Genomic DNA, 12,506 nt, shown 5'->3' with positions numbered 1-12,506 from the left:
AACACAAACAAGATGGGTAAACCTGTCCCTGTGAAATCACTTCACTTAAATATAGTGGAAGTTGGCATGACTATCCTGGGTGTCAGGGACTATGCCACTCAGTGGTGTCTTCTGTTGCAGTTTGGCTGTGGCACTGGAGGAGTGTGGTACAGCTAGCAAGGGCCTTTTTTTTTAATCATTATTATTATTTCTTTTATTGGGAAACACGATTGTTCATGTTTGTTGAAGATGCTCTGCTATAATTTGTATTTACTAGAGTACCTGAAGTGAGTGGCATCAGAAATCACTAGGGGTGGTAGGGCCCTGTAGCTGAGGTTACAGATGAGCTGTGTGTACCAGTTGAAGTAGTGTGTGAACAGGAATAGCAAGAGAAAATAATGGGCATTGGACAAGCCGAGCAAGGCTTTAGATGCCTTAATGGAATTATAGGTGTGTCCTGGCTTATGGAGAACAGGAACATCAGCTGGGTAAGGAAACCTGCACAGTGTCTCCTTTGCTCTGTACTGGTCCCAGAGCTTGGTGAAAGTATTTACAAAATAAGGAGTAACAGTCGTGACTTTCGTTCTCTTTCCTTCACCTGGTTTTGGTATATTTGGACCAGCTGGTCATGTTAAATACATACCTATGTCAGAAATCACCCAGCTGTCCACAGTCATTGCTCCTATGACAGGAATGTACCATGGCCATTATAATCCCCATTTTTGGTTTTATTTGAAGTACACACAAGTAGAATTTACAGACCCCTTTGAACTGAGCGGGTCTGACTGTGAGTGTGTACCTCTATCCTGTGACATTTTTTTTCTTCTTAAATTAACAGTAGCTTCAATTTTGCATCAGTGCATGGTTAAAAAGCAATACACATGTCAGCTATTTCTTAACTTCATTTCTCCAATGAATTATTTCTCCTGTTTTTTTTGTTTGTTGTGCAGTTGACTGAAGAAATGTTAACATCCCGCTCTAAATCTCTCAGTGGAGTCTCTGTTCCCTTCTCTGATATAACAGATGGGTTATTGCTTGTTATAATTATTAACATTGTGGTGTGGGACAGGGCTAGGGTGGGAGCCATTTTGGGGGGCGAGGGCGGGAGGCTGCGGGGAGTCGTTAAGGTTGGAATGTTAACTCCAGTGGTGACTGACTGTTTCCGTAATAGCAGGTTGTTGTGGCTGCACGCTCTAGTACTTGAGGCTGTGTACTTCACTGAGCTTGTGGTAGAGCCTAGGGCGAACTGCTGTCCCAAGAGAATGCTGGGATGGATAGAACTAGCCAATATGAGTCTGAACGTGGTGACTTTGCTGGTTGTTCTAGCTCCAGATGTCAGCATGCTTAGTTTTTAATTTTGATTAATAAATGTTACGCCATTCCCTTCCCACACCTGATTCCAACCCTTCTTTTCTTCTCTTCTTCTTCTTCTTTTTTTTTTTTTTGTTGTTTTGGTTTGGTTTGGTTTTGGTTCGTTTTCCTTTATGAGAGACATGAGTTAAAAGAGAATTACATGATAACCCTTTTTGGTTTCAAACTGCATCTCGCTGTCATGTTCAGAGCATGTGCCAGGCACATTTGAAACGGCTTCTGATCTGAAATGTGGCTGGCACTTGTGGGTCAGAGTGGGAATCTGGGTGCATGCCGTGGCCGGTTGCCCCGAGATGGGTTGCGCCAGGCAAAAACGACTCATACACCGTGCCCAAGTGACAGACCCCATCAGGAGTTTAGAAAGCGTATAAACTTAAGGGAATACCACAATGACACTAGTATGAAGTTTTTCTTAATTTAGTGAGGTCGATGGAAGTTTGATTTGGATTGAGCCTGCATCTCATTCCTCTTGTCTCCGTCATGTTTTGGAGGTGGGAGTTATTGTGGTGCCATGATAGCGTGCCAAAACTAAGTAACCTCCCCAAACCATAATCCAAAATGTAGGGATTGAAACAGCTAGATGAGATTAGAAGGGCAAAATTGTAACATGGCATTTCCTTCAAGCAATGTGGTGATGTTTCAGAGACGTGGTTTTGTGTTGCTCTTTCTTCTGTTAACTAGAAGGTTGAAGAGGTTCTGAGTCATAGAATCATTGAATCTGAAAAGACTTTTAAGAACACCAAGTGCAACTATACCTGTCCAGTACTAAATAATATCCCTAAGCACTTAATCTACCCATCTTTTAAATACCTGAAGGAATGGGGACTCAGCCACCTCTCTGGGCAGCCTGCTATAGTACCAGTCCCTGTGCAAAGCATCAAAGGGTCTCCAGCCATGTTTTGGATGGCATGTTAGCCTTCCTGGGGCTAATGCAGGTCCCACAAAAGCAACCAAAATTGATTTAAAATCATTGCTTCTAATTTGAAAGTTACCTGGCCCCAAACTGAGTGCTGCTGAACAAACACGCAGTCCCGCAGCAGACAGTCTTGTACTCCTAGTTACATATATGCAAAAAATCTATAGGGAAGAAGTGGTAGAGATACGTTAAGCTGATCTTGAAGGTAAAGAGCATATTTCTGCCTTTGGTCCTCGAAAGTCTTAAATGTCAGTTGGGGAAGAAAAAAGCCAGAAGCAGTCTAGAATTCTCTGATGTTATTTATGGCTCATTGTATTTCTAGCAAATCAAAGGCATAGTTCATTTACAATTGCCCTCCCCATGTTAACAAAAATGTGTTCATAAGCATTCAGTAAAGAATGGGTCTATACTGGACTTCAGAGCCCTCTCTGCTCCCTGCCAGTTCAGCCTTTGCCCAGAGTCTGAAAGGTGGCTCCCCTCCGTTCTTCATTACTACAGGGTGTGCAGAGCTACCTGGCTAAGCCTGGTCTTCCTCTGCCTCAAGAGCTCCTTGTGGGAGTTCCAGGAGAAGGATCTCAGGCTTCACGTTTTGCCAACCTAGCTGTAAGTACGCTTTCAGTAACTGCCTCTTATCAGTGTCAGCGTTTTAAAGCTACATTCCTACAGGTGCATAGCTTGGACAGAAATGCAGCAGCAATACAGACTGCTCTGGCATAATTTCCCCCAGCCTATTTCCTCTTAACAGTGAGGGAGAGGAGAACAGTCTGGTTGGTGTCAGTGTCAGTTTGCTTGTTGCCAGTCCTGAGACCACCGGAGACTGTTCTCTCTGACTGTCTTTTTCTGGGTTTGCTTTTTTGGCTTCTCTGGCTGCTGATACTTCTACACATCTGGACCAAATGAAATTCTAACCTTTCAGGTTTCCCAGTCTTAAAAAAGAAATAGTGGGGGGGAAAGCAGGAATTTCTCTGAATGGTCTCCTTTCTAAAATACACGCAGGACACACCCACCTGTGATTTCTGCAGCATAAGAGGAAGGAGACATGAAAGTTATGTAGCATGCAAGATTTCTCTCTTCTGGTGTTCGGTTCTTCCATGCCAAATTTAATTGCCTGCAGGGATATAACCAGGGTCAAGCTTGCCTTAGTTTATTCCTTCTACTGAACAGGGTAATGGAAAAGTCTCCTTGATCCTTCTGAGGAAAGGAATGTACATGAGTTAATGGGTGATGCTTGCGATAGACATGACATGAGAGCTGATGCAGTTTGAAACACTTCTTCTCCTTGTGATGTGTGTGACTTTATTTTTACTTTTTGTGCTCTGCATGGCTGGACAGGTATCTGTAAAGTCAGTTCTCTTCTCTCCTGCAGGGTGGATACGCAGCCTACAGATACGCACAGCCTGCTACTGCAACAGCAGCCACAGCCGCTGCAGCCGCTGCAGCAGCTTACAGCGATGGGTATGTAAGGGGGAGGTGTCCGTGGGGGCTAGCTTGCTGTACTCAGGGGTACAAGGAGCATTCATCCATGATAGTACTTACACTTCTTACCCTGTTTCTTTGTCTTATTGCACTCGCACGCACACACATGCATGCACAACCCAATATAAAAGACTTGAACGCACAGTTTGTCTTGCTGCTCCTGAGCAGTATTGTCCTCCAGTGTATGCAAGCTGGCACAAATCCTGGTCTCTGCCCTATCCTTGTGATCCTCTGCACAAAGGGGATGGTGTGGTTGTGGCCTCAGAGTTGAGAGACCTGGTCTACCTTGCCACCTCCTTGTTCTGTGACTCTGGGCAGGTTGTTGAATCAGTGAGTGCATTTCTCTCCCCACCCATACAGTAAAAATTGCTTAGTTCATACAATATTCTAGGATGCTTTAACATGCAGTTCTGTATAGATAGAAAGGATTATCCTCATCAGAGTGCTTGCCTTAAGGTTTTTCATCTCCTGTGCAGTGAGGCCGTGTTTTAATCCTAGCGCAGGCGAGACCATTAAAGTTCATACTCCCTTCTCTTTCTGGAGAATCCCTCGCTGCTTTCCATTTAGCAGCTGTTACTGTGCCAGTAGTGCTAGTGCCAGCAGTCACTCTCCTCCCAAATTGCATCACATGAGGTAAGGGATGCACCAGCTGTCATTTCAAAGGTGCTGACCTCTTTCCTACAGGTTGAACTCGTGGCTTCTGCCACATTCCTTCTTGCAGGCCATTCTCTTGTCCATCTCATATGATGCATGGCAGCATGCCCATAGGATACCTTCGAAGAGGGGCTGCCTGTGTGCATGTGTGTGCATGTATGCATACATGTGTGTAGGAGGGCATGCTGCTGCTTCCATTGCCTGTGGTCAGACAGCTATTTTCTGCCCCTCTGAAGTGACTTTTTTTTTCCTTCTTTTTTCTTTTTTTTTTTTTTTTTTTTGTGTTTATATCTTTTCTCCCTTTCTTCAGTTATGGCAGGGTGTACACAGCAGATCCTTACCATGCCCTTGCCCCTGCCGCTAGCTACGGAGTTGGCGCTGTGGTAAGTATGTCTGTCTTGTGCTGTTTCTCATTTCCAGTGTGGTTCACTGAGTATCAGTTGGGAAATGAAACTTCACCTACAAATATACTTTTGTTGAGGAGATCCTCTGCTGCAGTCCTGAATTCCCAGTTGTTCAGCATTCGTGTGTTTGTGTGCGTACACTAGGAAAGGAACCTAGGTTGTAGGAGACAGGTTATCACTTGGTCTTGCACATCACCTGCTACAAAGGAGATGGTATGAGAATGACCAGAAATGCCAGGAAGCAGAACATTATTAGTGAAACAGTAAAACTATATCAAGGTGACATATACAGCAAAAATCAGTAATAGTCAAAGATGCAAGACACCCTTTCTTACCATTTTCATTAATTTCAAAGGCTCATGTTCCATATTTGGAAATCAGTTCTAGGAAGCAAAAGAGTGAGCTGTTCTCATGACATTTTGCAGTAAAGCTGCTCCACTTTGTTCCTTCTTCCACTAATGGAAGGATGTGGTATCCTGCCTGCCAGCAGAAGTTATGCAAGAGCAGGAGTGAGGTATGCTGGCATCAAAGGGGAGTGAGGTAGCTTGCCCATCTGCTTCTAGCCAGTGCAGTATCTGTGTTGCCAAGGCTAGGATACAAATATGTTCAGAGAAAGATATCTAAATATAGATATCTGCGATGTAGCACCTCCGTTTGAGCCTCAGCTCATCATGTGGATTCTCAGGGTTGATGAAGGAAAAGCAGGTACTTCTAGGACACCAGGTTGTTGTGTCTATTTTAACCTTTACCTTAAGATGAGGTGAAAATCATTGTAGGAGTCCTGGTCTCTGCTATCTGTAAGGACAGCCTAGATAACTGGCTCAGAGATTAAGACTCATGAGTTGCACTTCTCTGGTACTGAACTCCTGTCAACTGAGGCTTGCCAGACTTCACCTGCAGCTGGCTGGTCATGAGCATGTCCTCCTGAGCCTTGCTGTCGGTTTTGCTGGCAAGGTTCTCCTCTCTTGCTTCTTAGAGCTGCTAGTGGTGGTGAGTCAGAGCCGTTAGTCCTTCTGAGAGTGTTAGGGTGCTGTCCTGAGTGTTTCTTGATGGCTGACCTCCTAATAAACTCTTCTCTCATTCAATTTCTACAGGCGAGTTTATACCGAGGTGGCTACAGCCGATTTGCCCCCTACTGAAGTGACGTGAGCCCCCTGCAAGTGGGACAGCCCCCCAGTTCATGAGGCCTGGCTATTGCAATATTTACTAGTAGAGGAACTCTATAGCAAGACGAGGAGGAAAAACAAAAGATAAAATACTTTTTTATACCTCACTATGTTCTTTGAATATGTATTTTTTTTCCTTTAAATTTCTGCCTTTAATTCTTTTGTTCCAAAGATTGTGCATTTTTTGGGGTTTTTTTGTTTTCGTTTTTGGGGGTTTTTTTAACTGTGGTAAAAATAATGCATTTCCGTGTCTGTATGTTGGTGCATAGCTTATCCTACCAATCACGGAAAAGGCGATAAGTGATAAGGAAAGCTGTTAGAAATATCATGCAATTAATCAGGAACACGCAGACAGAGTTTCTTCTTTAGGTCTGGTGCTTGGTGCCTGTGAGACAGGAGGACATGAGGGTGAAGTCTCCATCTGCTATGTTTCCGGTCTGCAGAAGTAAGCACTCACTGGCTGTGGCTGAGACCTTAATGCTGGTGGGAAGTAGTCATTTATGTTCAAAAAAGGGGGAAATGCAGAGACTTTCCTCATTTTTATCACCATTTCACATGTGCATGATTGGGGCAATTTCAGCAGTGTCAGGATTATAGACTTGGCAAGAGAAGATATCCTCAGCCCACCCAAGGAGCTGGACTGTTGTCTGCTGTGTAGAGGACAAGACTTTGAAAGGATTTTTTTATGAGGATGATTTTTTCCTCATCCCACACAACTAATTATAGCTGACTGTTGTCCGTTGCTGGTGGCTGTAATTATCTTAGTTTTCCTTTCCTCCTTATCAAGATCCTTCTCCTATGTTATCCCTTTCCTCCCTTTCTTTCCCTTGGAGTGGCAGGTGCAATGCAGCAGTACCTCTTTTGCAGACAGCATGCGGTTAAACTTGCAGAAGCGAAGCACATGCAGCTTTGCAGAGGAAGAAAACTAGCAGAACTGTGCATCAGTGCCAGGCTTGGATGCTCCAGCATGCAAGGTCTCTGCTTCTGTTCATTCTGAGCTGCTTAAACACTTCTGCAAGTAATCGGTTTCAAATAACATGAGTGAGGAAAAACAAGTCATATATAAGCTGCCTGAGGCAAGGGGCAAGCGTGTGGATTTGTGTAGGGCAAGAGGGTCTTTCGTATCTGAACATGATCCTGAAGTAGTTTTGTTTTGGTCAGAAACTGAAGGGGAGGCAGAAGCAGTTTGTACAAGCTCTGAATTCATAGGAACTTCCCACAACAAGCTATTTCAGGCCCTTACGTAGTTGTGTTGGTCTGTTTTGCCCAGCCTTACAAAAAGTCATGCATCTGGTCTGCTGAGTCCAGAAAGACACTACATATTAGAAGATCTGGAAGCAGAGAGACTATTTAGGGGAAGGCTCCATGACTCCCATGACTATCTCCCTTCTGTTCCCACATGAAGTGATTTCACTGTATTTCAAAGTGAGCATTTTTAGAGGACTGTGTGAGCTGTGCTGTGATGGGGAGTTCTGCTCATCTGCTGGCTCCTAAAGTGCTCCCAGTGATCAGAGGCAAGCTCTCTAAACACGTTGGAGAAATGCAGAAGCACAGTTTTGCTAGGCTGCCTCTACTCCCTCAGTTGGTACTGGGGAGAGCTCACTGACCCCGAGAAGGGCTGCTTGGAATGTGTGTTTGTTGATAGAGCCTTTCCAACTCCTGTCATATACCTGCTTCTCTATCCACTGCTGATACCAGAATAGGAAACCTCCTGCCTTTAACACTAAGCAATGTCAACAAGTAGAACTCCCAAGGAGGCTCAGCCACACACAACCTTTTGTTTTGCTCTTCCCCAGCAATACACAGCCTCTCTGTGCGCAGCAGAGAGAAGGCACCTCAAATGGGAAGGATGGGGAAGCCATTAGTTAAGCTAGAGACCCTGAAGCTATTGATTCTTTGGAGGAATAGCTAGATAAAGGGGACACCAAACTGCCAGCCTGTTAGCCACCTTTTACTTTTGTTTTCTGGTTTTATTGTTGGTTTTTAACTTTTTTTTTCCAAGCCAAAGTTTGGTTTGTTGCTGTTATGACAATTTTTTTTGTTGTTTGTATATAAATATTTTAGTTAGCTTGAAAATGGGGAGGGGGGGGACAGGGTGTTGGGGCTTTCACAAAATCTAGGAAATAAGGGGGGACTCGGGGTGTTTGAGGGCTTTTACTGCCTGTGTTGGAACAGGGGGGACTTGTGGTAGAAATAGTCATATTCAAGGGGAGCCATTTCCACCTCAGGGCAGCCAGGGGACTTCCGGAGCTGAGAAGCAGCAAAAGCCTCTGCTGGACTAGTTCTGCCCACTTGTGGGGCAGAGGGGTTGAGAGAGGCAGTCCTTCCCCTTATCCACAGGCAGTTCCTCAAGCAGCGGGTCTGCAGGCTGCGAGTGAGAGGAATGCAGCTTGCAGAGCCTGGCAGGGGCAGCTGCTCGCCCCTCTGCCCCTTTCCTACATTTCAGTTCAGCTGGTTCTGACTGCAGCTCCCAAAAAGCTCCTCCCTGAGTGCCCTCCCCTGTCCTGGCAGTGCCACCTGCAATCCCCCCACCATCACTTGGCCTCTCTGGGAGTAGGGAGGCCAGCCCTGTTTCTGCCTCTGAGCAGAGTCTATGCATGGCAGCTTCGGCCCACTCTGAGTATATTAGGATTATGAGGGGTTTAGTGCAGAAGCGCCCAACCTTTGTGGGGCTGTGGTCCCCTGCTGTATAATCACCGAGTAATAGTTGTTCTAGATCATCCAGCCTGATTCCTCCTGTATTTGAGCCTGGCCTGGCCTGCCTCGGTTGCTCTTTGCTGGTCTCTTGGTGCATTAACCAACCGGTGTCTTGTCTGCTCCGTAGTTAATGCTGCAAGATCCCCACTGAGGCAGTATGGTGGTAGTCCAGCTTCTTGGTTTCAGCAGTGAGCTGCAGAGGGGATGCCAGGGAGCTTGCAGTACTGAGGTGCAGAGGTAGCTTGCTGGTTGCACGTCTCCAGAGCACCAGACCTCCCAAAAACTTGCAAGCCAGCTTCAGTTTTGCAGTGAGGTTTCTCAAGTGAATGTTGTGCTGTGACTGGGAAGCTATTCAGCCTTCCCTCCCTCTTGGCAAACAGCAGCACTGATTTCACTCGTGTATATGAACTACTCAAGATGCATTCAGAGTAGCCAAGCTGTGGCTATATCCATCTTTTGAAAACGTGAGGACAAAGCCTATATCTCCCTATGCAAAATGAATTACACTTAATGAATTAAAATGGGTCCTGGCTCGTTTGACTAATGGCAGCTAGTGCTTGTCTCTTAGGTTTGCAGTCACAGGTCCCTCGCAAAGCAGGGCTTGGCTTTCCAAGGGAAACCACACAGACATTCTGGCAAGTAGCTTGCTGTTTGTCACCTTCTAGTCTGGTGACACCCAGGATTCTCTTGATGTAGAGGAAAAGATGTTTCCTAAAATGTTACTGTTTGTACTGTCTTGCAATTGATCTAGCCAGCACATGGTGTTATACTGATAAAATTCTGGATTGAAAGGTTGATTTATTTATTGTGCTGGTCTGTTTTTCCTTGTGGGTACAGTTGTGCCTGGTACAAAGATGACTTCTACTGGTATAGCATATTCTCCACTGGGAATGAGTTATATTGATGCCCAGCACGTTAACAAACTGTTGTCACTGCCCCTGCATTAGGGAGGCTGCACTGTTGTTGGTGGGTTAACTTTTCTAAGAAAAGCCACGACAAGACCTGGAGACAGCGAGGAGGTCAGTATGCGCCTGCTATAGCCAGCTATTCCCAGGTTAAGCAGTTACATGGATCCTATGTCATGAGTTCAGATAGACAAAGCCATGCTTTAAAATAGCTGTGGCTTGGCTGTTTTAGTGCCTGAGAGAGAGCAGATTTGCCCAGTAAGAAATAACGTGAGCTCAGGAATCAGAGACCTGTGTTTTGGGCAGGGCTCCGTCCATGATCCTCAAGGATCATCATGGAGCAGTCGTGTTGCTACTCTAGACTTTGCTTCCCCATCCCCAAAGTGAAGGTAATAGTTTATCCCCTGTTCTCACCATTTTGAGATCTGTGGATGTGAAGTGCACAGCAAGAGCTGAGGAGTGTCATCTAAATAGCTGGCTCGCATGTTAGTTGTGAAACGGTTAATGAAACCATTTCCTTGCCTGAAAAGAGATGCTGAATGCTGGGTTTGCAATTCCAGCACCCAGAGCTTCAGCAGTGGGGAATACAAAGCAGAACCTCCCGTTTCCTACCTATGTTTTTCCCCAGCCCATTCCTATCTGTTTCTTCCCCATCCTGGCCCCAAAGGAGGCAGGTGGAGAACAGGTTTGGGGGAGCACTTAAGAATTTAATAAAGGGAAAACCAAACAACAGCTCTGGGGAGTGCTTTTGCTGAGTCTAGCTCCGAAGGGAAAGCACACAGGCGAGCATGGCAGATGGCCTGCTGCCTGTGACCCTCCAACCTGGCAGGGTCAGGGGAATGCTGTCCTTGGTGCAGGGGGGTGATTTTTAAAGTGTGTTACCTGTTTGCACTGTTTTGAAATAGGAGGGGGGGGAACCCAACCTAGTGAACAAGATGAACATCCAATGTAAACTTCGTGTTTTTATTTTGTCATGCTCTTGGAAAATGTCAAACATTTTGTAGTATACACCAGTGAGACTTGATTCTTTGTTGCATAAAACACTATTTTTGGTGATGTTAATGTCTGAAAAGCCCCTTCCCTCCACCCACCTTACTGATTGCCCTCTCTGCCCTCCAGCCCTGGTAAACTTCTCTTCTACGATGAAAACTCCAGTCAACAAGGCAAGCAGGAATCTGATAGAGCATGAAATGGGGCCCTTTTCAAGTAGGCTCTAGGGCTTTTCCCTGGTATGCTTTCCTCTAGCCAGGAGTTGGCAGGATAGCCCTCGTCCCTCTGTAGCGCATGCATCAATGGCAGCCTCAGCAGGGCTTGGGATGTCCAAGTCCTGTCTCCATTGCCACTGCTAACCCTGAAAGGCAAATTCTTGCTGGTGGTTGAAAGCACCTCCAGCGATTTTCCTCTCTGGGTTATTGGCTGCAGCTGGTCCAGGCTTGGAGACAAGCTTCCCATGCTGCCTCTGGACTCGTGGTAGAGCAAGAACCCATCAGCCAAAAATCTTGCCTGATTTTGCCAGGAGACTGCTGGTGTCTAAAGCCGTCCACTTGAATATTCATTTGACTGGCAGCAAAATGCCGGTTAATCTTAGGAATGCTTTATTTTTTTTAAGTTCTTTTATTTTTCTGAAGTGGGTCAATAAATCTCTTGCCAGATTCCCAGTTTTTCTCTGGTGGAGGAGCTTGTTGCTTCCCCAAGGAGTGAGTTCCTTACAGAAGTCAGGCCTTCCACATAAGTAGTCTCAGTTTTGGTCATGTTTTTCTATTTTTTTCTGTTCACAGTATTTTGTGTGTGCGCGTGTGTTGTAGTTTTGGCAGCTTAATTTGGCTGCATTATCAAGTGACGAAATAATCCTCTTTTACCCCAGGGGATATGATTTGGTTTTGGATTTTTTTTTTGATTATTTTTTTTTATATGATCAATCCTGCTTGTAAATAGCTGGAGCTAAAACCTGGGGCTGATAGCGAATGAGAACCAGGGCTGTAGAGAGATACGGAGCTGGTGGAGTGTTTTACTGACCTCACAGGCTGATCTACTTGAGACTTGGAGATTTTCAGTGCAAGGCTGAGATGCCACAGCACCTCCAATGGCAGTGACGGACTTGCCCCTTCACGCGGTCTCCCCAGCACCTCCCATTGCCAGGTACCGCCAGGGAACAGGATGTGTCCTGACTGGGATGCATTCCGTTCTCCTGGATCATTTCCTAGGACGCCCGAGCCGCTTGCCCAGGGTCCCATTTCCCTGCTGACTCTGGAGAAGCAGTATCTGCATCCCAGGGCTTTGTGACAGCCTCTAACTTCCCGCCCTCCCTCGTTAAGTATCATATTGTATAGTAGCTTTCAGACCATACAGTATTCATTGGGTTATTCCTATTATTATCAAGTAGCTGGAATTGTGAAGGTCAGAGTAGTTAGATCTTTAGCTTTTATTCCTTTTTTTGTATTACTATCCATGTGTATAAATTATTGATCATGTTGCTGGCTTTTATAAACTCTAAGCAAGGGGGGAAACCCTTCCTAACCCTTTGCAAATGGTAATGAAGCACTGTTTTTAAATAAAAAAGAAACACCAGTCTGCTGGCTCCTGTGTGTTCTGTTTTTCAGTGCATTGGGATGAATTTCTTCTGGCACATCTCCCTGGCAGGTAAAACGCAAAGAAGGGAAGCTGGTTTGAAGAATGAGCAGGGAGATAGGATCTTCTTACCAGTGATAAAGGGCGAAGCCTTGGTGGACAAATCACGCTGGCAAAATCCTAGCCCTGTCTGTTCATCTACAAAGCGCCCCATAACCCCACACCTTTCCCTGCTGTCCTTTCCCGTTGCTGCTTATTAGCAGAAAAGGGCTATTTGTTGGGTGTTTGATAGGGAGCGTGTTTTCTTTTTTTCTTCTCTCCAAGCCTAATCTGTGTTTGAACCCATTAGTTTGGAAGGAGAGACAACCAT

At 45.5% G+C, this 12,506-nt stretch overlaps 1 protein-coding gene across 27 annotated transcripts in view; it reads left to right on the top strand.

Annotated features, from left to right (window-relative positions):
- RBFOX2 (RNA binding fox-1 homolog 2) overlaps positions 1-12,139 on the top strand; it is a 175,566-nt gene extending 163,427 nt beyond the window's left edge. For 13 of the 27 annotated variants that reach the window (XM_054078163.1, XM_054077705.1, XM_054078293.1 and 10 more), the window contains 4 exons: positions 930-1,006; positions 3,633-3,721; positions 4,707-4,779; positions 5,895-12,139. In XM_054078163.1, the coding sequence (XP_053934138.1) occupies positions 930-1,006; positions 3,633-3,721; positions 4,707-4,779; positions 5,895-5,949 (294 nt within the window). In that variant the 3' untranslated portion in view covers positions 5,950-12,139. Of the gene's footprint in view, positions 1-929; positions 1,007-3,632; positions 3,722-4,706; positions 4,780-5,894 lie in introns of those variants that run through there. The other 14 variants (XM_054078545.1, XM_054079443.1, XM_054078020.1 and 11 more) reach the window with 5 other exon arrangements.
- The last annotated feature ends 367 nt before the right edge of the window (positions 12,140-12,506 follow it).

The sequence above is a fragment of the Cuculus canorus genome, chromosome 1 (assembly GCF_017976375.1).
Source record: "Cuculus canorus isolate bCucCan1 chromosome 1, bCucCan1.pri, whole genome shotgun sequence".
Taxonomy (NCBI): domain Eukaryota; kingdom Metazoa; phylum Chordata; class Aves; order Cuculiformes; family Cuculidae; genus Cuculus; species Cuculus canorus.
Note: the sequence above shows the minus strand (reverse complement) of the source record. Positions and strands in the feature narration are given on the sequence as shown.